Genomic DNA, 17,746 nt, shown 5'->3' with positions numbered 1-17,746 from the left:
ATTTATTAATTGGAGGAAGCATGGCCTGTCATGCCATGGCCTGTGGTCAAAGTGAGCACTGTACTTTGAAAAACTTTGTTTTACTAGCCAGCAGTTTGTTTCAGGAGCCTGGTCCCGCTAGCTGGCTTACAGGTCTCATCTGCCCTCTGACCCCCCCCCCCCCCCCAAGGAGAGATTCCTGGTCTGTGTCAAACTCTGGTACCATAAAAAACGAAGTAAGGGTGGATCTGACAGGTTATCCCAGCAGCTTAAAAAGCAGAGTATTTAACTTCATTTGTAGAAAAGAAGGGAGTGGTTACGGCTAGAGGCTGAGGTAGCCTTTATTTAAAGTGCAGTCTACTTGCCAGGAATAAAGTAGTAACTAGGACGCGTTCCCAAGCAGCTGTCATTGCCAGCCAGTTCTCACCACACATCACAAGCAGAAAGCCCTTTGCAGTATGGCTGTACAGTGAGAACAACGGGCCTTTGGGAAGGAGGAAATACTGAGGGGTCTGCACCATTGCACACCCTTAAGACGTTAAGCTGGTGTGCCGGGAACTAAGCCACCAGCACTCCCCTTTGGTTGTTTCTGCAGCTGGTCAGGGCTGCCAGGGATACTATGAAGGGCTTAGCTTTCCTTAGGGAAAGCACTTTGGTGGGACAACACTGCAAAGGTCGTCAACAGATGATCATTAAGAGCACAAAGAACAAGATATGGGGTTACAGGCAAATGGCTTTATTGGCTTATCGTTTAAAATGGGCTTGTCATCACAAGGCTTGGGAAGTTCAGAAAACTTCCAAAAGAGATGTTCAAACAACCCCCTTTCTAACCAGTCAAGGGGAAAGAACAGTATGCCCCAGACTGTCTCTGCAGCTTTGGAGTCCAGCCTACTCGGTATGAACCAGGCATGCTGGGCCTCCTGCAAGCCATACGTGGGCTTTTACTATCTAAGAGTTCTAGAGTCTAGATTCAGAAATGTTACTAGCAGACCTGAGCTCATACCCTCGGTGACTCTGCCAAGGGAGGAAGGGGAGAAAAACCACAGACTAGAGATGGGCCAGACACCCACCTTCTGGGCCTTTGTTAGGGGCCAAGAGAGGTCCTCTGGGCCTACTGTGGGAATGAACAAAGCCACTAAGAAGCACAAAAGGTCAATGTGGTACTGGCATCTCCAAAATAAGTCCTGAAAGTACAAATGAAAGATTCCATATGCAGACTAGAGGGGATTGAACTTAAAACATTTAAATATAAATCAAGCTATAACTTAAGTTACAACTAGAAGAGAAACAATAAAACCCAAGAGATCCTCAGCAGTGGGGACTGCTGAACACATACACGGGACACCCCAAACATGAGGCTATTAAAGCGATGCCATTTTCATTGTGCCAAGTTTACATTCATCATGTACTAGAGTCCAACCAGGCCAGGCCACACCGCACCATCATGCTGTCTGGCACTGCACGCCTGCGCGGGGCCCTTCGTCATCTTCCTCATAGGCCTCCCTGTGCTGGCGCCAGCTCTGCTCGTTGGGATTGAACTCCTTCAACTCCACCTGATCCATGTCATCTGTGATCCTCACCTTCTGCCGAGGCGGAAGCAGAGCCTCCAGCTGAGGAAGCTTCTCCTGAGAGAGCCACTGTTTTTCAGGGAAGACGACCTGCAGAGGAGAGCACAGAGGGAGTGGTCTTTCTTTGCTTTCTGCCAAGGTGGTGGACGCTACGTCTCAGGAGAGTCGAGGTGCACTTACTAAAAACTGTATGATCATCATCCCCTTCTCCAGAGGGGCTTTGTAGATAGGCATTCCCTCGTTGCGGATACACTTCAGGTCCCCGTGCTTTATCACCTCACCTGCCACAAAGAAGGTTCATGTATGAAACAGGAAGATGAGGGGAGCCTGGAAAGGTTAACCTCCCTCTAAGGAGAGGTAGGGTGGGCTCTAATGGCCTTGCAGTGATGGGCAGAGGAAGGAGTCCTGTCCCTGTCAGGCATTAAACAGGGGCTGGGGCAGGAGACTGGCCCTGACCCACATCAGGAAGCAGCAAGTGCATTGAGCTCTGCCATACTGGAGAGCCTGGCTTCCGGCGGGGCTAGTTTGTGCACAAACAAGATGGCTGCTGCTCACAGCTGCAGGCAGAGCTTAGAAAGCGATTCACAGGAGTCTCCCAGTTACTTCCCGTACCCCGCCCATCAGCTTCCAGAGGCTGGGCATCCCAGGTGGGTGCTGGGTGGCACTTGCTCTCCTTAAACTGGTGCATTAGGATATTCTCTGTACCACATGCTCTGCCTTGTCTATATTGGCAAGCTCTCTAAAGGCATCTTGGGAAATTAGTACCTGGGGCACTTAAGACTCTCCTCCAAGGGTTATTTCTTGCTAGGCTTGGAAGAGATTAGGGATCCAAAAAAAAAAAAAAAAAAAAATCAGGAAAATACTCCCTTCAGTCATGAAAATGGACAAAGGCTGGGCTGCTGTAGCTCACTAGTCCAGAGGCTGTCAAGTATGTACAAGTATGTGTTCAGTCTGCAGCCCCATAGAACATATGACGATGTGGATGGGACAGAAGGAACTGAGGACTGGCTGACTCAGTAGTTCCTCCCTTGGGGAACAACACACTATACAGAAAGTGAAATTTCTTTCACAGAAACTTTTCAAGTCCATCAGGAGTTTTAAAAATTCAGGATGCCAATGCACTCTACCCAGGGGCCATTCCTCATGGATGCCGGGTTCTGGGATGATTGCTCGGCTGATGGGCACAGGCTGCTGGGCTTCTTGTGTTGTTAGCGGGCTGTGTCATCAGTTGCTACTTCCTGCTGCTCCTTCCCCAGCCCAGCTCCCCAGGCTGCCTCAGATTTGCTGGGATTAGGAACCCAGAAGCCAGGAGTGGAAAAGCATGAGGGAGAAGAGAAAAGCGTGCACGCTCACTCACACACATGCACGCTCGCACACTCGCACGCTCACCCACCAGATACTAGGAAGGATTCTGAGCAGGTTCTCTGGATGCCCTGCCTTCTCTCCTACCTGAGCAGGAGTGGGTTTCTAAGGGTTTCTTTTCTGTCTCTCTGGGGCCTCTTCCTCATGCACCCCACTTCTGTCCTTGACTCCCAGCTTCCCCAAGGCTGGGGTTAGGGAAGGTAGCAAGAGCTCTCCCTACAACAGGCCCCACCCAGGGAACCCTGCCAGGATGACCTGACCTCATTATCCACTCTTAGCCTTAGCCGAGGATGGGCTTTTCCAAAGAAGTCACACAAATGCTGCCACTCCTGGCTCTCACAAAGGCTACGACCTGGGATATGAGGACATTTGGGGACTGAGACACACCACCAGGCCCAGTTCTGTTCGAAATAGGTGACCTAAGGCCTTGTGTGAAGTGCAGCCCTTCATCTCTGCCTCAAGTGACAGGGGGGACTGTGGAGTGGAGCCTAAAGAGAGGCAGCTCTGACGTTAGAATGTGACAGACTGCATCTCAGTGCAGGGTTTGACCTGCATAGGTACCTGATGTTAACTAAGTATATGCACATGGGGTAAAACACTTAGTGGCAAATCTCACATTGGTGGATTTTGTATATTTTTATCTCTACAAACTTTTGTAAGCTTGAAATATGTTTTCCTGAGACCGTCTCTTTCTTGTGCCTTTTTGTAAGTTTGACCAGCTTGCTCAAGCTCCTCACAGAGATTACAGGCTCGTACTAGCATACCTGGTTCATATGGTGCTGGGGACTGAACCTACAACTTCATGAGTGCTAAGCAAACAGACTACCAACTAAGCTACACCTCCCAACACGCACACCCCTACACACACCCAATCTCCACTGAAATGACATCTTGCTTTATAGACCAGGGTGGCTTCAATCTTGCAAATCCCTGGTTTCAGCCTACTGAGTGCTTGGATTACGTGCGTACACCATCATGCACAGCTGCAAATTTGGAACTCTGATTTTTAAAATCACCATACACTGGTCAATTTAGAAATGAAATGAGAAGGAATCAGAGGAGGGTGCCAGAGAAGACTGGAAAGAGAAGGGCAGACGGGAAGGGGAAGTGGCCCAGAGGCAGGATAGGTCCTGGAGTTGGCCACAGACACGGGTGCTTACCTGACCACAGGACTTCAGTTCCCGTGGCCTGTGCTGCAGGCTTATCAGCCAGTTCCAGACCCACCTCCAGACCCTCACTGTTGGTAAACCCTGCCTGTGTCTCGACCCCAGGACACTTAGATGGCTTAGCTTCCTCTGCACCATACAGGCATCTTGGCTGTGCACAACTGCCTTTATTACTAGCCCAGCCTCTATGCCGGTCCCTTCTAGCCAGGCGCTCTAGAGCCCAGATGGACCCCCGTGACTTCTGTAAACATCAGCTTCCTGAATGCTGAGAACCTGGCGACTGTGCTAGTGCTGAGAGACTGGACCTGGACCCAGGGTCCTGGGACCCCTTTTCAGCCCCAGGGGCTGCTCCTATTGTGTGGCAGTACCTGTGGAAGTCTCTCAAGACATGCTCCCAGCTGGTGTCTTTTTTTTTTTTTCCCCTCTTCAGGAAATCCTTATTTCAAAATGTTTTCATGTAACAGCTCAGAGAACAGAGGCACATACAAAGACTCAGACAGCAAAAGCCTGTCGCCAGCGCATTCTGCTACTCAAATGTTTACATTTATCCTTAGCTGGAAGATTCCAGATAAAATTTCAGGCTCAAAAGATTCTTGGGAGTCTAGGAGGATATTAGAGAAATCCATCGTATTTATTCTCTAGTCGCAGGTGGCAATCTCACAAGCAGGGCTAATGAGTTGGCCCGGCAGGTAAGGCCTTGCTGTGCGGACCTAATACCCGACCTCAGAGCTCTCTCTAGAGCCTGAGCTAGCAGAGAGTAGACTCTAAAGCCCTCTCACTCCACACACACACAGCACAGTAAACTGAAAGACATTGCATTTAGGGCTGAAGAGGTGGCGTGGCAATTAAGGATAGGCACTGTTCTTACAGCTCAGGACCAGAGGCCTGATCCCAGCACCCATGTCAGGCGGCTCCCGACTGCCCGGGACTCCAGCTGCAGGAGCTGCCTCTGGCCTCCAAGTGTGCATTTACACAAACACACACCCACACAGGGACACATGCACATGTGCATAACTAAAGTATTATCTTTAAAAGAATAAGATGATGTCATTATTCAGAGTGTCCTGCTGAGAAGGTGCAAGCCAGCCACGATGCGCAGTCTGTTAGCAGAACACTTGGAACATGGAAGTGGCGCTTACCTGACTTAGACGAAATGACAAGGACTCGATCATCCAACGTTTTTATTGTCTTCTTGAAGCCACAAAGAGCTTCAGAGAGCTGAATTTTCATTTTCATGATCAGATCCTGGCCTCGTCTCTGAAAGACACTATGATCCTTCTGATCAAGCACAATTATCACATCGCCAGGGTCCAGCTCAGGCTCCTGATCTCCTTCTCCATGAAACAGTATCTTTTGCCCATCCTTCATACCTATGGAACATCACCCTTCTGATTAGCCGCTTCTCACAGCCAGAGCTCAGAGCTTCTGAAGGGACAGAAATTTGGGGGGGGGGGTCTTAACTCATTAGCCCTCCCAGCCTCCCATGGGCACGGTGTCGGAGGACAAGCTGGGATAATCACCAAGCAAAGCTCTAATTCCAACACAGGCCCTGGGGGAGAAGGAAATAAGAGCCCACGTCCGACCGTATCACACTTCTCAGCCTCCAGTGCTGGGTGCTACACCTAGGGCACACACCACGAGGCCACCACCCACTTCCTGGTCCATGTGGGTCACGGCTCTACGGCTTGAAGGGGGGACTTGTAGACGTGCCTAATCTTTTTAAGATGTTGATGTACAGACACAGGGTAAAGGCATTATTTGAGGAAGTCTTTTTGCAGGTGGCCATTTGGGTTTTGGTCTCAACTGATGTATGACACATTTGTTGGAACAGAAAGTCAAAGAACTGGGATTTTGGGGAAAACAGAAGGAACAGAAATGGGCCTTAAGATGATGGTACCAGTGACAACAGCAAGGGAAGGCACTGCATCTGGGAGGATCTGGAGCAGCACAGGGGAGGCAGGGGAGTGGGGGTCTAGCATACAGGTCCAAGAACCTTAAGAGCTAAGACAACCAATGAACAGTAAAAGCCACTGGGAAAAATACTTGAGAAGATTCCCAAGGGATGCATTGAAAAGCGCAAGTAAGGGCAGCTGAACAGACTCAAGGGTCAAGACTTTTCAGAGCATCAGGAAAACCTCTAAGAGTTTCCCCGTGGCCTCACTAGTCCTTCCTCAGGCCAGGTCACAGGAAGGTGACCTGAGAAGGAACTCCCTGCAGCCTTTGTCTCTTAAGCATTCTGTCACACAAAGCCACACACCTGACCCCTGACCGTGTGTGTGCCCTGATTAGCAGGGCGGGCCCCTCCAGTGCTGAGTGCCCCTCCTCACCTTTCTCCACGTGCACCTCGATAATCTTCTTCTCTCGGGTCACCTTGGCACCGTTGCAGTTCTCACAGCGGTCCTTGGGGTTGATGCGCTCGCCCTGGCCCTTGCACTCGATGCACACAGTCTGGATCTGCTGCACCATGCCCGGCCCGATCTGCTGGATGTGGACCTGCATCCCCCGCCCCTTGCACAGGGGACACTTCTCCACAGACCCCTTCTTCCCACCGATGCCTGTGGAGGTGGGAGACAAGCAGAAGAGCTGTGGTGTTCCTCTCAGCAGGGAGCCACCTCTCCCACTGGGCACTGTGCTTAGCATCCTATACTTATGAAGACAACGTGGGGGGGGGGGCATTGGAAGAGAATAGTCAAGTAGATCATATCCAGATGTTAACACCCACGCCACAGGTGCACAACAGCCTGTGACTGTAGGGAACCACAGGACAGAAACCTCATCTTTGCAGGTCACCATACCCATCAGTGTGACAACATGGGTCATAGGGTCACCAAATTTTACTTTTCTTGAAAATGCAAACTTTACACATTAAGTAAGGGCTTACTGGGACACTGGCATGTTCACTCATGTGATGGCAGAACAAAGTCACAGATGTCTCCTGTCACATACTTGACAGGAAAACTCTGCCAACCCCTACATTAGGAGAACTGTGTCCAGATTCTGAAACTTTTAGAATGTATGCAAACATACTGAATAGATGTCCAGTCCAGAAAAATAAAAACATTTAGACTAACAGATATGGCTTCAGGGTTTCCTGCTTACAAATCCTGCTTGACTCCCACACTTGACGAGATGAGTTCTTTTTCTCTGAGCTAGGAAACAAGCTGAAGCGAGGATCTGAGCTCCGAGAGGCATTCTGATATTAGTTCTTACCTTCACATTTCTCACAAATTACATTTTTCTGGAGGGCCAGTTTCTTAGTGATTCCATTATATAAGTCTTCCAGAGTTACTGACAGCTGGTGGACAACATTCTTGCCTGCCGAGAGACAGAGCCAGTTAGTGGGACTGGCCAGACCACTGCCTTATACTATGTCCCAAGACTCTTCTGGAGGCTGAACACTAGAGTTGGGTCAGAGCCCGCCCTACCCCACAGGAAGCAATGCGTCATTAAACCAACCTATCCTACTAGTGCCTGCCAAGATGGAGAGCTAACTCCTGGCTATTCAGTCATTTAGAGAACTCAACAAAAAGACTGTGTATTTTCATTTTCTGAGGTCAAGGAGAAAGAGAAATAGATCTGTTAAGTTCCTCCACAAGCCACAACCCTTTCCTCCGAGATGAAGGGTGACAGTCTCCAGCCACTTCACTGGAACTCTTGCTTGGGCCCCGAGCCTTGTATTTAGCGAGCTGTTCTGTAGCATACGGCCAGGCAGGAGTGTTTCTCTCTGACCAGATCTCTTATCTGCATTCAGAACGGAGGGAAGAGTTGGCCCTCAGGATGCAGTCTGGCTGCACTGGCACTATGCCTACTCCCGGGGACCAGCACAGTAGCACTTCCCTGTTCCCGAGCTAGCAGTCACTGAGACAAGGTGTCCTGGTTTTTGGCTGTCAGCTTTGAGAGATGACTCAGTTAAGGGTGTGAAGCTTCTCATTTCAGAATTGCTAGAGAACTGGGCAAGAGACTACCCAGAGTTTTAATCACGTTTGCCCCACCGAGCACATGAACAGGCAGTGCACCAGGAGTAGGGAGGGACTTTTTTTCTCATAAACGTGTTGTGGTTTTCAGCACATGGTGTGCACAGAATAGACAGCCATGCTTTTTAAAGTGCAAAGCCAATTATAATGTGAGAACAAATACATTATCCAGGGGCTCTCAACTGACACACTTCTTAAAACTAGTGCACTTCTCCAGTCTATCAGTGTAGTTAAACTTGGCTGTTGATATGGTTTTAGGATTCAAAGTGGATTGTCTGCAGTAAGCTGGCAGGGGAGGGGCTATCAGCAGAGACAATTTAGCCACACAGCAGCCAGCCTGCAGGCCTGCTGGCAGGAGGTGGTGGTGGTGGTGGTGGTGGTGGTGGTGGTGGTGAAGTGAGGCTGAGGACAGAGCTTCCGGCAGAGTGCATTCCCCTAGCACGGAGTCAGGGAAGTAAAAGCAGAAAAGTTACAGGCTCAAGACCACCCCTCAGCTCCATAGGGAATCTGGAGACAGCCTAGGGCACACTAAACCCTGACGCAAAATAGGAGGTGGGGCCAAGAAGAGGTTAAGGGGCACATGTATCCCAGATTATGTGTGAGTGAGTGTGTGTGAGTGACTGAGTGAGTGAGTATGTGTGTGAGTGTGGTGAGTGAGTAAGTATGTGTGTGAGTGTGGTGAGTGAGTGAGTATGTGTGTGAGTATGTATGTGAGTGTGTGTGTGGTGTCATTTACCTCCTAGGACTAAAGCTGTTGACCAGATTGGATTCTGAGAAGGTCATTCATTTTACAAATATTTTAAAACAGTGGTCAACTTTGTTTCTCAGAACATCTGTTGTCGGCTGGGGATGAGGCCACCTGAACATGGCAGTGTCCTGACCAGAATAATGAGAGAGCCTGTAGACTCTGGCCCAGATTGGGGCCCAAGAGTTGGGTGGGTGGGTAAAGAGGGGAGGGAAGAAGGGCACTCTCGATAGACTTGCTAAGCACATCTATTGCTGGTTATGCCCCTTTGGACGATTCAGTGCCTGGCCATACGGCAAGGGGTGAATGTATATGGCAGGGGATGAATGTATACAGCAGGGGATGAATGTATATGGCAGGGGGGGAATGTGACCTTACTCATTTGTTTTGAGACTGGGCATTACTATCCAGCTCAGTCTGGCCTAGAACTCAGTAATACTCCTATTCGGCTCTCCTGGGTGCTAGTATTACACATGTACCCCGATTCTATCTACAATCCAATCTGCTCCTTTTTATATGGGGCATTGGAAAGGTGTCAGATAATTAAATATACAAGAGATTCCAGCAGCCTGAGCACTAATAAAAGTCAAACTAATGAGTCCCAACATCCACACTTTTTAAAACTGTGCTCCATCTTGATCCCTGCAAAACAGACACTATAAACCTTGCTTACATTTCTTTACAAGCATTTACAGGCTGGAAAGATGGCTCAGAGGGTAAGGGCATTTACTGCCAAGTCTGGTGCGCTGAGTTCAATTTATAGAATCTCCATGACAAGAGAGAACCAACTCTTGCAAGTTGTCTTCTATACACACCTACACACACACACACACACACACCCCTACACACACCTACACCCCCCTCCACAAATGGAAAAAAATTAATTTAAAAGCATTTACCTCTTCTCTCTCTAGTCATCCGTCCTCCACCACCAAAGAACATGTCAAAGATATCCATGGGTGAAGAGAAGCTGGGGCTACCTGACCCCCCTTCTTTAATTGCCTGTTCTCCACCTTGGTCATAGATGTCTCTTTTCTTTGGATCTGAAAGTACTTCATATGCCTGGGATATAAGTTTAAACTTTGGAGAGAGAGAGAGAGATTAAAAATGAGTCCCTGAGAGGTTTACAATGTTTTCCCATAAGCAAACCTACCTCTAAATGTAATCACAAGCCACTCCCTCCAGCTGTTAAGCTGATAAGTCTATATATTTGTTGCCAAAGGACAAACATTATAAGGAACTTTGCTATGGAGATATTTCAAGAACAAAGACATGGAGCCCAGCAGAAGGAGACCCCAAGGCTGCAGCCCAGGGCTCCGGGTGTTACCATGGTTTCCAGCTACAGGAACCACTTTACTAGATTACAGTGTGAAATCCAACCACAGCGGCCTGTGAGTTGGCATGCCAGATACTATGTAGCTGTGCTGGCCTCCCAGCTCCCTTAAGGCAACACCAGGCTCACCTGCCAACAAATTCTGGTGGTCCTTACTCTCCATCCCTGACAGACGAAATGCCCCATGTGTGGCATGCCTTCCAAAAAGTTACCACCTGAATCCAATTTTAAGAAAAGAACTAGAAAACCCACACTGAGAGGGGCATTCCACAAGTCTAGACACAGAGGCTCACCCGATGAGTGGTTATGCACTGGTAAAAACAGTTACAAAGCCTGTTACTGGGACAAATGGGAAAATGTTAACTGTGTTTCCAATGGAATGTCATATATTTGCTAACCACTGGGATTAAGGACTCCTTGTTCCTAGGGAGACCAAGCTACAGTGTTTAACTGCACATTCCTCACAAAAGCTCTAGTGATAGGAAACCTGTGACCACATATCTGTAAGTGCTGAGGCTCAGTGGAGGATATTTCTTTTCAGCACACTCTTACGTATATGGACCTATCTAAAATAAGACACAAGCACTAAAACCTCTAACCCTGTCCTTGCTATCTTGTGCTACCCAGGAACCTCCTCACTCCTGCTTTTAGCCCGTTCTGCACCAAGCCTGTGAACTGTGACCCTCCTGAGCCACCATCCTACAACCCAACTTTGCCCTCCTTGTCTCTTTGGCCCCCAGTATTTGTGTTTTGGAAAAGTCTCACTTCGTAGCATTGTCTAGATGGCCAAGAACTTACTATGTCATCCAGGTTGACCTCAAACTCACAACAATCCTCCTGCCTCCATCTTCTAAATTCCTGATCTCAATCTTGCTCTAGTCTGCAGTCTCCTTGCTGTTTCTGAACACTGTAACATGTACCCCAGGGCTCCCTGTGGCAAACACAGGTCTTCAAGCTTCTGCTCAAAGCCTCCTTTCCCAGGAAGCCTAAACCCCTCATGCCCAGCTTTCAAACTGCAAGCCCACCTGCGCGTCCCCCAGCCCCTTCCAAGGGCACTACTTTCTGCCATGCTGTTATGATTCATGCTATTGCCCACTGCAAGACAAGCCCCGTGAAGATGGGATGCCAGCTTGGAATATCAAGGGTGTCTTTGAGCCTACAACTGTGTCTGCCGTGCGGACAACACCTGGCAACTATCTGTTAAATGAACAGCTCGGTTCTGGAAGTCCAGATAAGAATAAATGAGGTTGGCTCTTGGCCCTCCCAAGGCTAATCTTTACTGGGAAAGACAGAAGTATAAACTATCCTGCATGACTTCTTAGAACCTGCAGGGGGAAAATAAAGGACACAAAGACGCAGATAAAGAAACTGACAGAGATGTTAAGTGTTCCACAGAATCCTGAACAAGACCTAATAAGCAGCAATAACAAAGCGACATCAGCCAAACAAACAAACAAACAAAAAAAACAACAAAAACAGGATTAAAAAGTTGTAATTAAGCCTTTTATTTATGTGTATGTATGTGGGCATACACCCATGTGCATGTAGGCACCATGGAGGCCAGAAGAGGACATATGGATCCCTGGTGCTGGAGTTACAGGGTGTAAGCCACCTGACACAGATGCCAGGTGCTGAACCTTGGTCCTCTGTAAGAGCAGTAAGTGTTCTTAGCCTCTGAGGCATCTCTGCAGCCCCGGGGAGTGAGCATTAAAAACTCTTCATGGGGTGGGGAAGATGACTCAGGAGATACAAGTTCCTGCCATGCTGACCTAAGTTCAGAGCCCCAGAACACATGAAAAAGCTTATGTGGTGTGAGCTTCTGTAAAATACAGTGTGGGAGGAGGAGAGACAGAGGGATTGCCTGGAAGCTCTAGGGCCAACTAGCCTAGAGTACACAGCACAGTAACAGGAAACAAAAGATGTCCGGCTTTAAAAACAAGGAAGGAGGCAAGTATTAATTCCAAGAGCTGCCTCAGCTCCACATAGATGCTGTGGCCTGCATGTACCTCTCCTCCAACACACACAAAGCCATCAACACCATATACATAGCCCTTTATATTCTGAGTTAACTCCCAAAATGTTTTTTCAAGGAAGTGAGGACCACACACTACCATTGACTTTTTTTCAGGAAAACAAAAACATAAAAAGCACACCACCAACTGGAGGCCTGGGGATTAAATACATAGTTTGGAAGGTCAGAAAGTTAAGTAGGCAAGGCTGCCACCAGGGGCTTCTGGGGTCTTTGAAGGTTAGTTATGCTCAAGAGGGCCCACTAAAACACCCACCAAACACCCTGGATGCCCCAAAGAGGCTTGGACTTAACAGATGAACTGAAGAATAAAAAAAAACTGCCTTGTCACTCGGGTGATTCAGTTATAGGCCAGACCTGATGGGACAGGGGCTCCAAACACTTTGTAACAGGTCCTCCTACTTCTGGGGACCTGTCCATTCTGAGGTCTAAGTTAGCTCCTTAGAAGACCTCCTTTCCTCCCATTTGTGATTAGGGTTCTATGATCTTTGCCACAGACCTTGCATGGAAAGAACTGTTCAGCTGAGAAATGTCTCAGAACCACACAGCAACCTGGAAAAGTGCTTATGATAAAGTACTAAGAAGAAGAGAAAACTCCAGGCACATAGCTCATTCCTGTAATTTCTACACTCAAGGAAGCTGAGGCAGGATGGGTTGCCATAAAGTCCACCTAGACTCCTGGATACTCTGTAACAAAGCAAAAACAAAACAAAACAAAACAAACAAACAAACAAAAAAAAACGAAAGGAAGGGGGGGGATGGAGGGAGGGTGGGTAAGGGCATGGAGAGACACCCAGGTTGGGCTGGACACGCTCCAGTTGGCATTTCCTCTGTATTCTGAAACTTCAGTCCTTTCCTTTGAGACAGAGTCTCACGAATCCCAGGCTGCCCATGAATTTACTATGAAGCCCAAAATAGCCTTGAACTTCAGATCCACTTGCTTTTATCTCCCAAGTGCTACAATTGCAGGCATGCACCTGGCTTCCATGGCACTGGGGACCAAACCCAGGGCACTGTGCATGCTAGGTAAGTACTATTCCAACTGAGCCACATCCCCAGCCCATACTCTGAAACCTGAAACTTTCTGCATTGTTACAATCGTCTAAAACTTTTGTCTTTAACATCTGTTACTCAAACTACAATTTATAATGAAGCGGGCCAAAAGACCAAAGGCACCTGGATAAATGATGTGCTATCATGACCCCTGACGGGGACTAATCTTGCTGACCTGCCACCCTGGGTCTTGCAGAAAAGCAACTGCAGCTACAACAAGCACAGACTTCATGTAGGGCAGAATGGCTAACAACAAACACAGGCTGCCCACTGCTTAGCAACACAGGACAACAGAGCAGAAAACAAAGACCAACGCTGATGGCGTCTCAGCTGTCCCGGGACTCTGCGGAAACGACTCACTCAATCTAGTTTTAAGACATTAACAGTATGTGACAAAATTAGGTGGAAAAAAAATACAAATTCCCACCTGTAGCATACATAGTAGTCCAAAACTACATACAAATTCTCACAAAGTACTGGAAAAGCCTTCATGTGCCCAGCACGTTACAGGATCAGAAGAGAAACAGTCTGGTGTGTGAACGAATGATCAACAGTTCTCTGGGGAATTCTATAGCAATTTCCACAAACAGTCCCAGGTGTCCTCGTCCCCTCAGATTTGCAATCCACACCCCCCACTCCCTCTTCACTGTGCCCTCCCCTCCCACTTCTCAGAGTTCTCCTGCTTACCCATGGAATTAAAGAATTAAAAGCTGTTTCTTCTGACCTTGTTACTCAGCCAGCCAACAAACATTTTAGCATCAATATGGCACTGCTAGAACCATCCATGCCCTTAAGTGGAATAGGCATCAGACCACTAAGGGTCATCGCAATAAGATAAGGTTGAAGGCTAGTCAGCCAGTCTGTGGTCAGGGGTGACCTCTGTCAAGATGGCTTAGTTAAAAAAAAAAAAAAACTAAAGAAAATGGGTCACCCCTTCATGGAAAGTAGGCAGGGAAGTGTATTTCTGACAATGGGTACACATTGCCCTCCTCCCAGCCAAGAAAGAGGGACCTGCCACATCTTACTTTATAAAAGAATTATTTATGTGATACTGGTGATACTACCTTGCGTACCTGGCTAGAAATAAATATTAGTTTAAAAGAAGGGCAAATACCCTGCCCGGGCAGGTGTGTAGGTGGTGAAAGCTACATGCTGTGCGGAGAGGGCAAATATAATTTGTTCTTAAAGCTTGACCACGGCAAAAGCACTCTCATTTCAGATGGGAAGAAGCAAACAGCAGGGACCACCTCTTGGTGACTGTGATGTGACAAGAGACCAAAGGGGAAGGCTTCCCCCCCCCCCAAGTTGCCTTCTGAAACAGAAGACAAGTGGGAAGCCTTGAGGTTCTCCTCAGAGAACTGTCTGCAGGATGGAGAGATGGAGGGATGGGGAGATGGAGGGATGGAGAGATGGCTGCTCTTTCAGAGATCCAAGGTTTGATTCCCAGCACCAACACAGTGGTTACCAACCATCTGAAACTTCAGTTCTAGAGGATTCAACATCTTCTTCTGGCCTCCAGGCAGGCAGGTGGCACACAGATACATATCCAGGAAAAACACCCATACACACAAAAATATCAAAAAAGAAAGGTCAGCGATCTGTAACTGAACTGAGGGAACACGTCTGTGAATCACCAACGCGATGCAGAAAGCTGGTGTCTTTAAAAGCTACAGTAAGCCACCTAAATATAGACGAGAAGGGACACAAATGGGTATAATGGTCTTTACAGGGAGGCATTTTAAACTTGTGACAGCCACATTCGGCATATGTGGGCTAAATATAAATATTCTATCATTGCTGCCACTGCCAACCTTCAGCAGTCTGCCTGCTCCAGCTTGGAATTACTAATGCAGACAGGTATTTTGATCTGAGTGTCATTTTCACAGGTCTAAATGCTAGACAGGGTGATCAGTGGCTTCAAAAGCGGTCCAGGTGTGCCTGCTGTTCGCTCCCACCATGGCGCTGGCTCCCCAGGCTCATCTGGGGCAGCCAAGGTGGGTTTGTTTTTTGTTTGGTTTGCTTGGGGGTTTGTTTTGTTTTCTTAAACGGCAAGAAGTGAAGAAAGAGACAGAATAGCTAGCCAACTCTCCTTGCAACGCTTTGAGTCGCCTATTCAGGTGGGCCATTTCCTCTTTGGGAACAAAATGAAGAATGCCTTATTTCTGTTAACAGATGGAAAAGGTTCAAATTAGGCCACCAGTTGCAGAGCACTTCAGCCTATTATCTGTCAGTACTTATGGTCAACCGTGGGTCATTTGTCACAGGAAACCTGGAGTTCTCACTATAAACAGATGTGTCGGGTTACAGACTTCTGCACCCCTGATTAATAACAACAAAGAAAGTGACGATTCCGTGTCTGAAAACTGTATCAGGCAGGAGGTGGCCCTCACAGATCATATCCACTCAGTCCCTCTTAAGAGGGACACTGGGTTTCTCTAAGGTACAACAAGTCAGATCACAGGAACTCATCCCTAGGGCTTATGCAACACGCGGAGCAGAAACACAATATTTCGCTGCCTGGGGGTGCCCAACAAGCACATAGCTTCTGTTCACCGGTGCCAGGGTTTCTGGTTTGCCGGCGTCCTCTCCCACAGGAATGCCAGGGCTACCTCTGAGAGCTGGGCTTCCAGAGGTCAGCACGGATCCCTGTCAGGGTCCTCACAGCCCGGAGTCAGGGGCTCCAGAAACACTTGTAGAGCTAACGGAGGCGCGGATGGCTGCTGGCACTGGCGCCCCGCACCTAGCCTTGCTAGGTGCCCCAGACTGACTGCGCCCCGCGGCCTCCCTCGGGCTGGCGCGGCGCCTGGCGAGAGCCTCTGCGCCGCCTTCAATAATTCACAGCCCGGGTCCTCCCGTGACCCCGACGCCCCGCGGGGCCCCGCACCTTCTCGCCCTCATCCGGGTTCTTGTCCGGGTGGTACTTAAGCGCCAGCTTCCGATAGGCCTTCTTGATCTCCTCCGGGGACGCGCTGGGCTTCACCCCCAGGATGTCATAGTACTGGGTCTCCTTCACCATCTTGTCTCTGCGGGGTGGGGCGGGCGAAGCGGGTCAGCGGGTCAGCGCGTCCCCGACGCCCCCGGGGCCCCCGGCCCGCGCCCCCGACGCCGGCCTGCGCGTCACCGTCTTGGTCGCGGCCGCTTCCCGGGGCTCCGTCCGGAGCGTGCGCCCGGGACCCACTTGCGCTCCCGGTACCGCCGCACTCGAGCCGCCGGCACCTCCGCCGCGGGCTTTTATTCGGCGCCGGCGGAAGGTTCCGCCAGGAGGCGTGACGCCACAAAGGCCCAGAACGTTCGCGGAGGTTCCGGCGGCTCCGGGGCTCGGTTCTCCGGCTGGGCGCGCGCGCTCACCCGTTCTCCTCTGAAGTCTGCTCCTCTGGCTGGCCGTCCGACTCCCCAGAGCTCCAGCTCTGACTGCCGCCACGGGCCATGTTGGGGTGCTCGGGGGTGGGGGGCTTCGGCGTGGACGTTTCGGGCTTCGTGATGGAAGTCGTTCGTTGCCGATTGTCACGCCGCCCCGAGGCCGGCCCCTTGCCCTTGCGTGGGTCCGCGGGGTTGGGTCGCTCTGGGATCCGCTGGCCTGCAGGAGGCCCTCGTGTGCGCGAACCCTGGGCGGAGGAGAGCTTGGACTGGGAGGTCAGGCGACGCGCGGACCCCACCCGGCCTCTGCCTCGGGGTGTGGCCCCCTTCTGTTCGGTCACTGCGGGGGTGTGCTCTGGGGTCTGCCTTGGATTGTTGCATTTTGGGGGGTGTTGGAGTGGATGGCTGCCTTCTGTGGTGGTGTTGAGGTCCTGCGGTGGCTGGTTCCCCCTAGGCATCTTGAAGGCTTAGCCTTTGAAGATGTGAACAGTGGCCTTTAGGTGGCCTGAGTTTGGACACCGGCCTCTCTACTGCCCACAGCTGGAAACCTCATAAGTACCCCAAGGGTGAGGAGTGACGTCTCCCAGCTGTGAGCAGTGATGACGTCTGTCACCTGTGAACAGTGACATATTTCCAAGTCTTTCAAGGATGGGCAGTGATCTCTCCTTTTTTTTCAGGAGTGGAAATCCCCACCCCAACCCCCATACACATACATATCAGTGCAGAAATGGGCCAAGGCAGAACCATGGGACCAGTATTGCAGCTCTAACGGGCACTGAAGCCTACAAGACCAGGTGGTCCAATCTACTACTCTAGGCTGCTTTCAACGGCTGCCACGATTAAGACGACTCAAAACATGTGGGTGTGGACTTGCTGCTGCAGCGCTATCAGAAGACTGCAGACCCTTCTGGCCTACTTAAGCTTCTCTTGGTGCAACACTTTATCCAGGAGAGGAAGCCACCCTGACCAGCTCCCTGGAGTCCACTTGACCTGGGTTTTGATCGGTGGCTGAAGCTCCTCTTTCATGCGCGCAATAGGGATACAAACAACTTAATACCCATGAGAAATCAAGCCAAGCCGCTAGCATCTTTTCCGGGGAACATGAGAATCCACTTTCTGGATCTTGCTCCTATAGGGCAGTCACTTTTGGGCAGCTTCAGGACTGGAGGTCAGGAATTTG

At 49.7% G+C, this 17,746-nt stretch overlaps 1 protein-coding gene across 1 annotated transcript; it reads right to left on the bottom strand.

Moving 5' to 3' along the window:
- Positions 1 to 694: 694 nt before the first annotated feature.
- Dnaja4 (DnaJ heat shock protein family (Hsp40) member A4) lies at positions 695 to 17,024 on the bottom strand. Its single transcript, XM_021207096.1, has 8 exons — positions 16,558 to 17,024; positions 16,094 to 16,232; positions 9,694 to 9,874; positions 7,286 to 7,390; positions 6,403 to 6,630; positions 5,215 to 5,445; positions 1,728 to 1,828; positions 695 to 1,637 (listed from the first exon to the last, which is right to left on the bottom strand). The coding sequence occupies exons 1-8, from the start codon at positions 17,022 to 17,024 to the stop codon at positions 1,422 to 1,424; spliced, it is 1,668 nt and encodes a 555-aa protein (XP_021062755.1). The 3' UTR covers positions 695 to 1,421.
- Between the last annotated feature and the right edge of the window lie 722 nt (positions 17,025 to 17,746).

Source organism: Mus pahari, chromosome 10 (assembly GCF_900095145.1).
Source record: "Mus pahari chromosome 10, PAHARI_EIJ_v1.1, whole genome shotgun sequence".
Taxonomy (NCBI): domain Eukaryota; kingdom Metazoa; phylum Chordata; class Mammalia; order Rodentia; family Muridae; genus Mus; species Mus pahari.
This window is presented reverse-complemented; position numbering and strand designations above follow the sequence as displayed.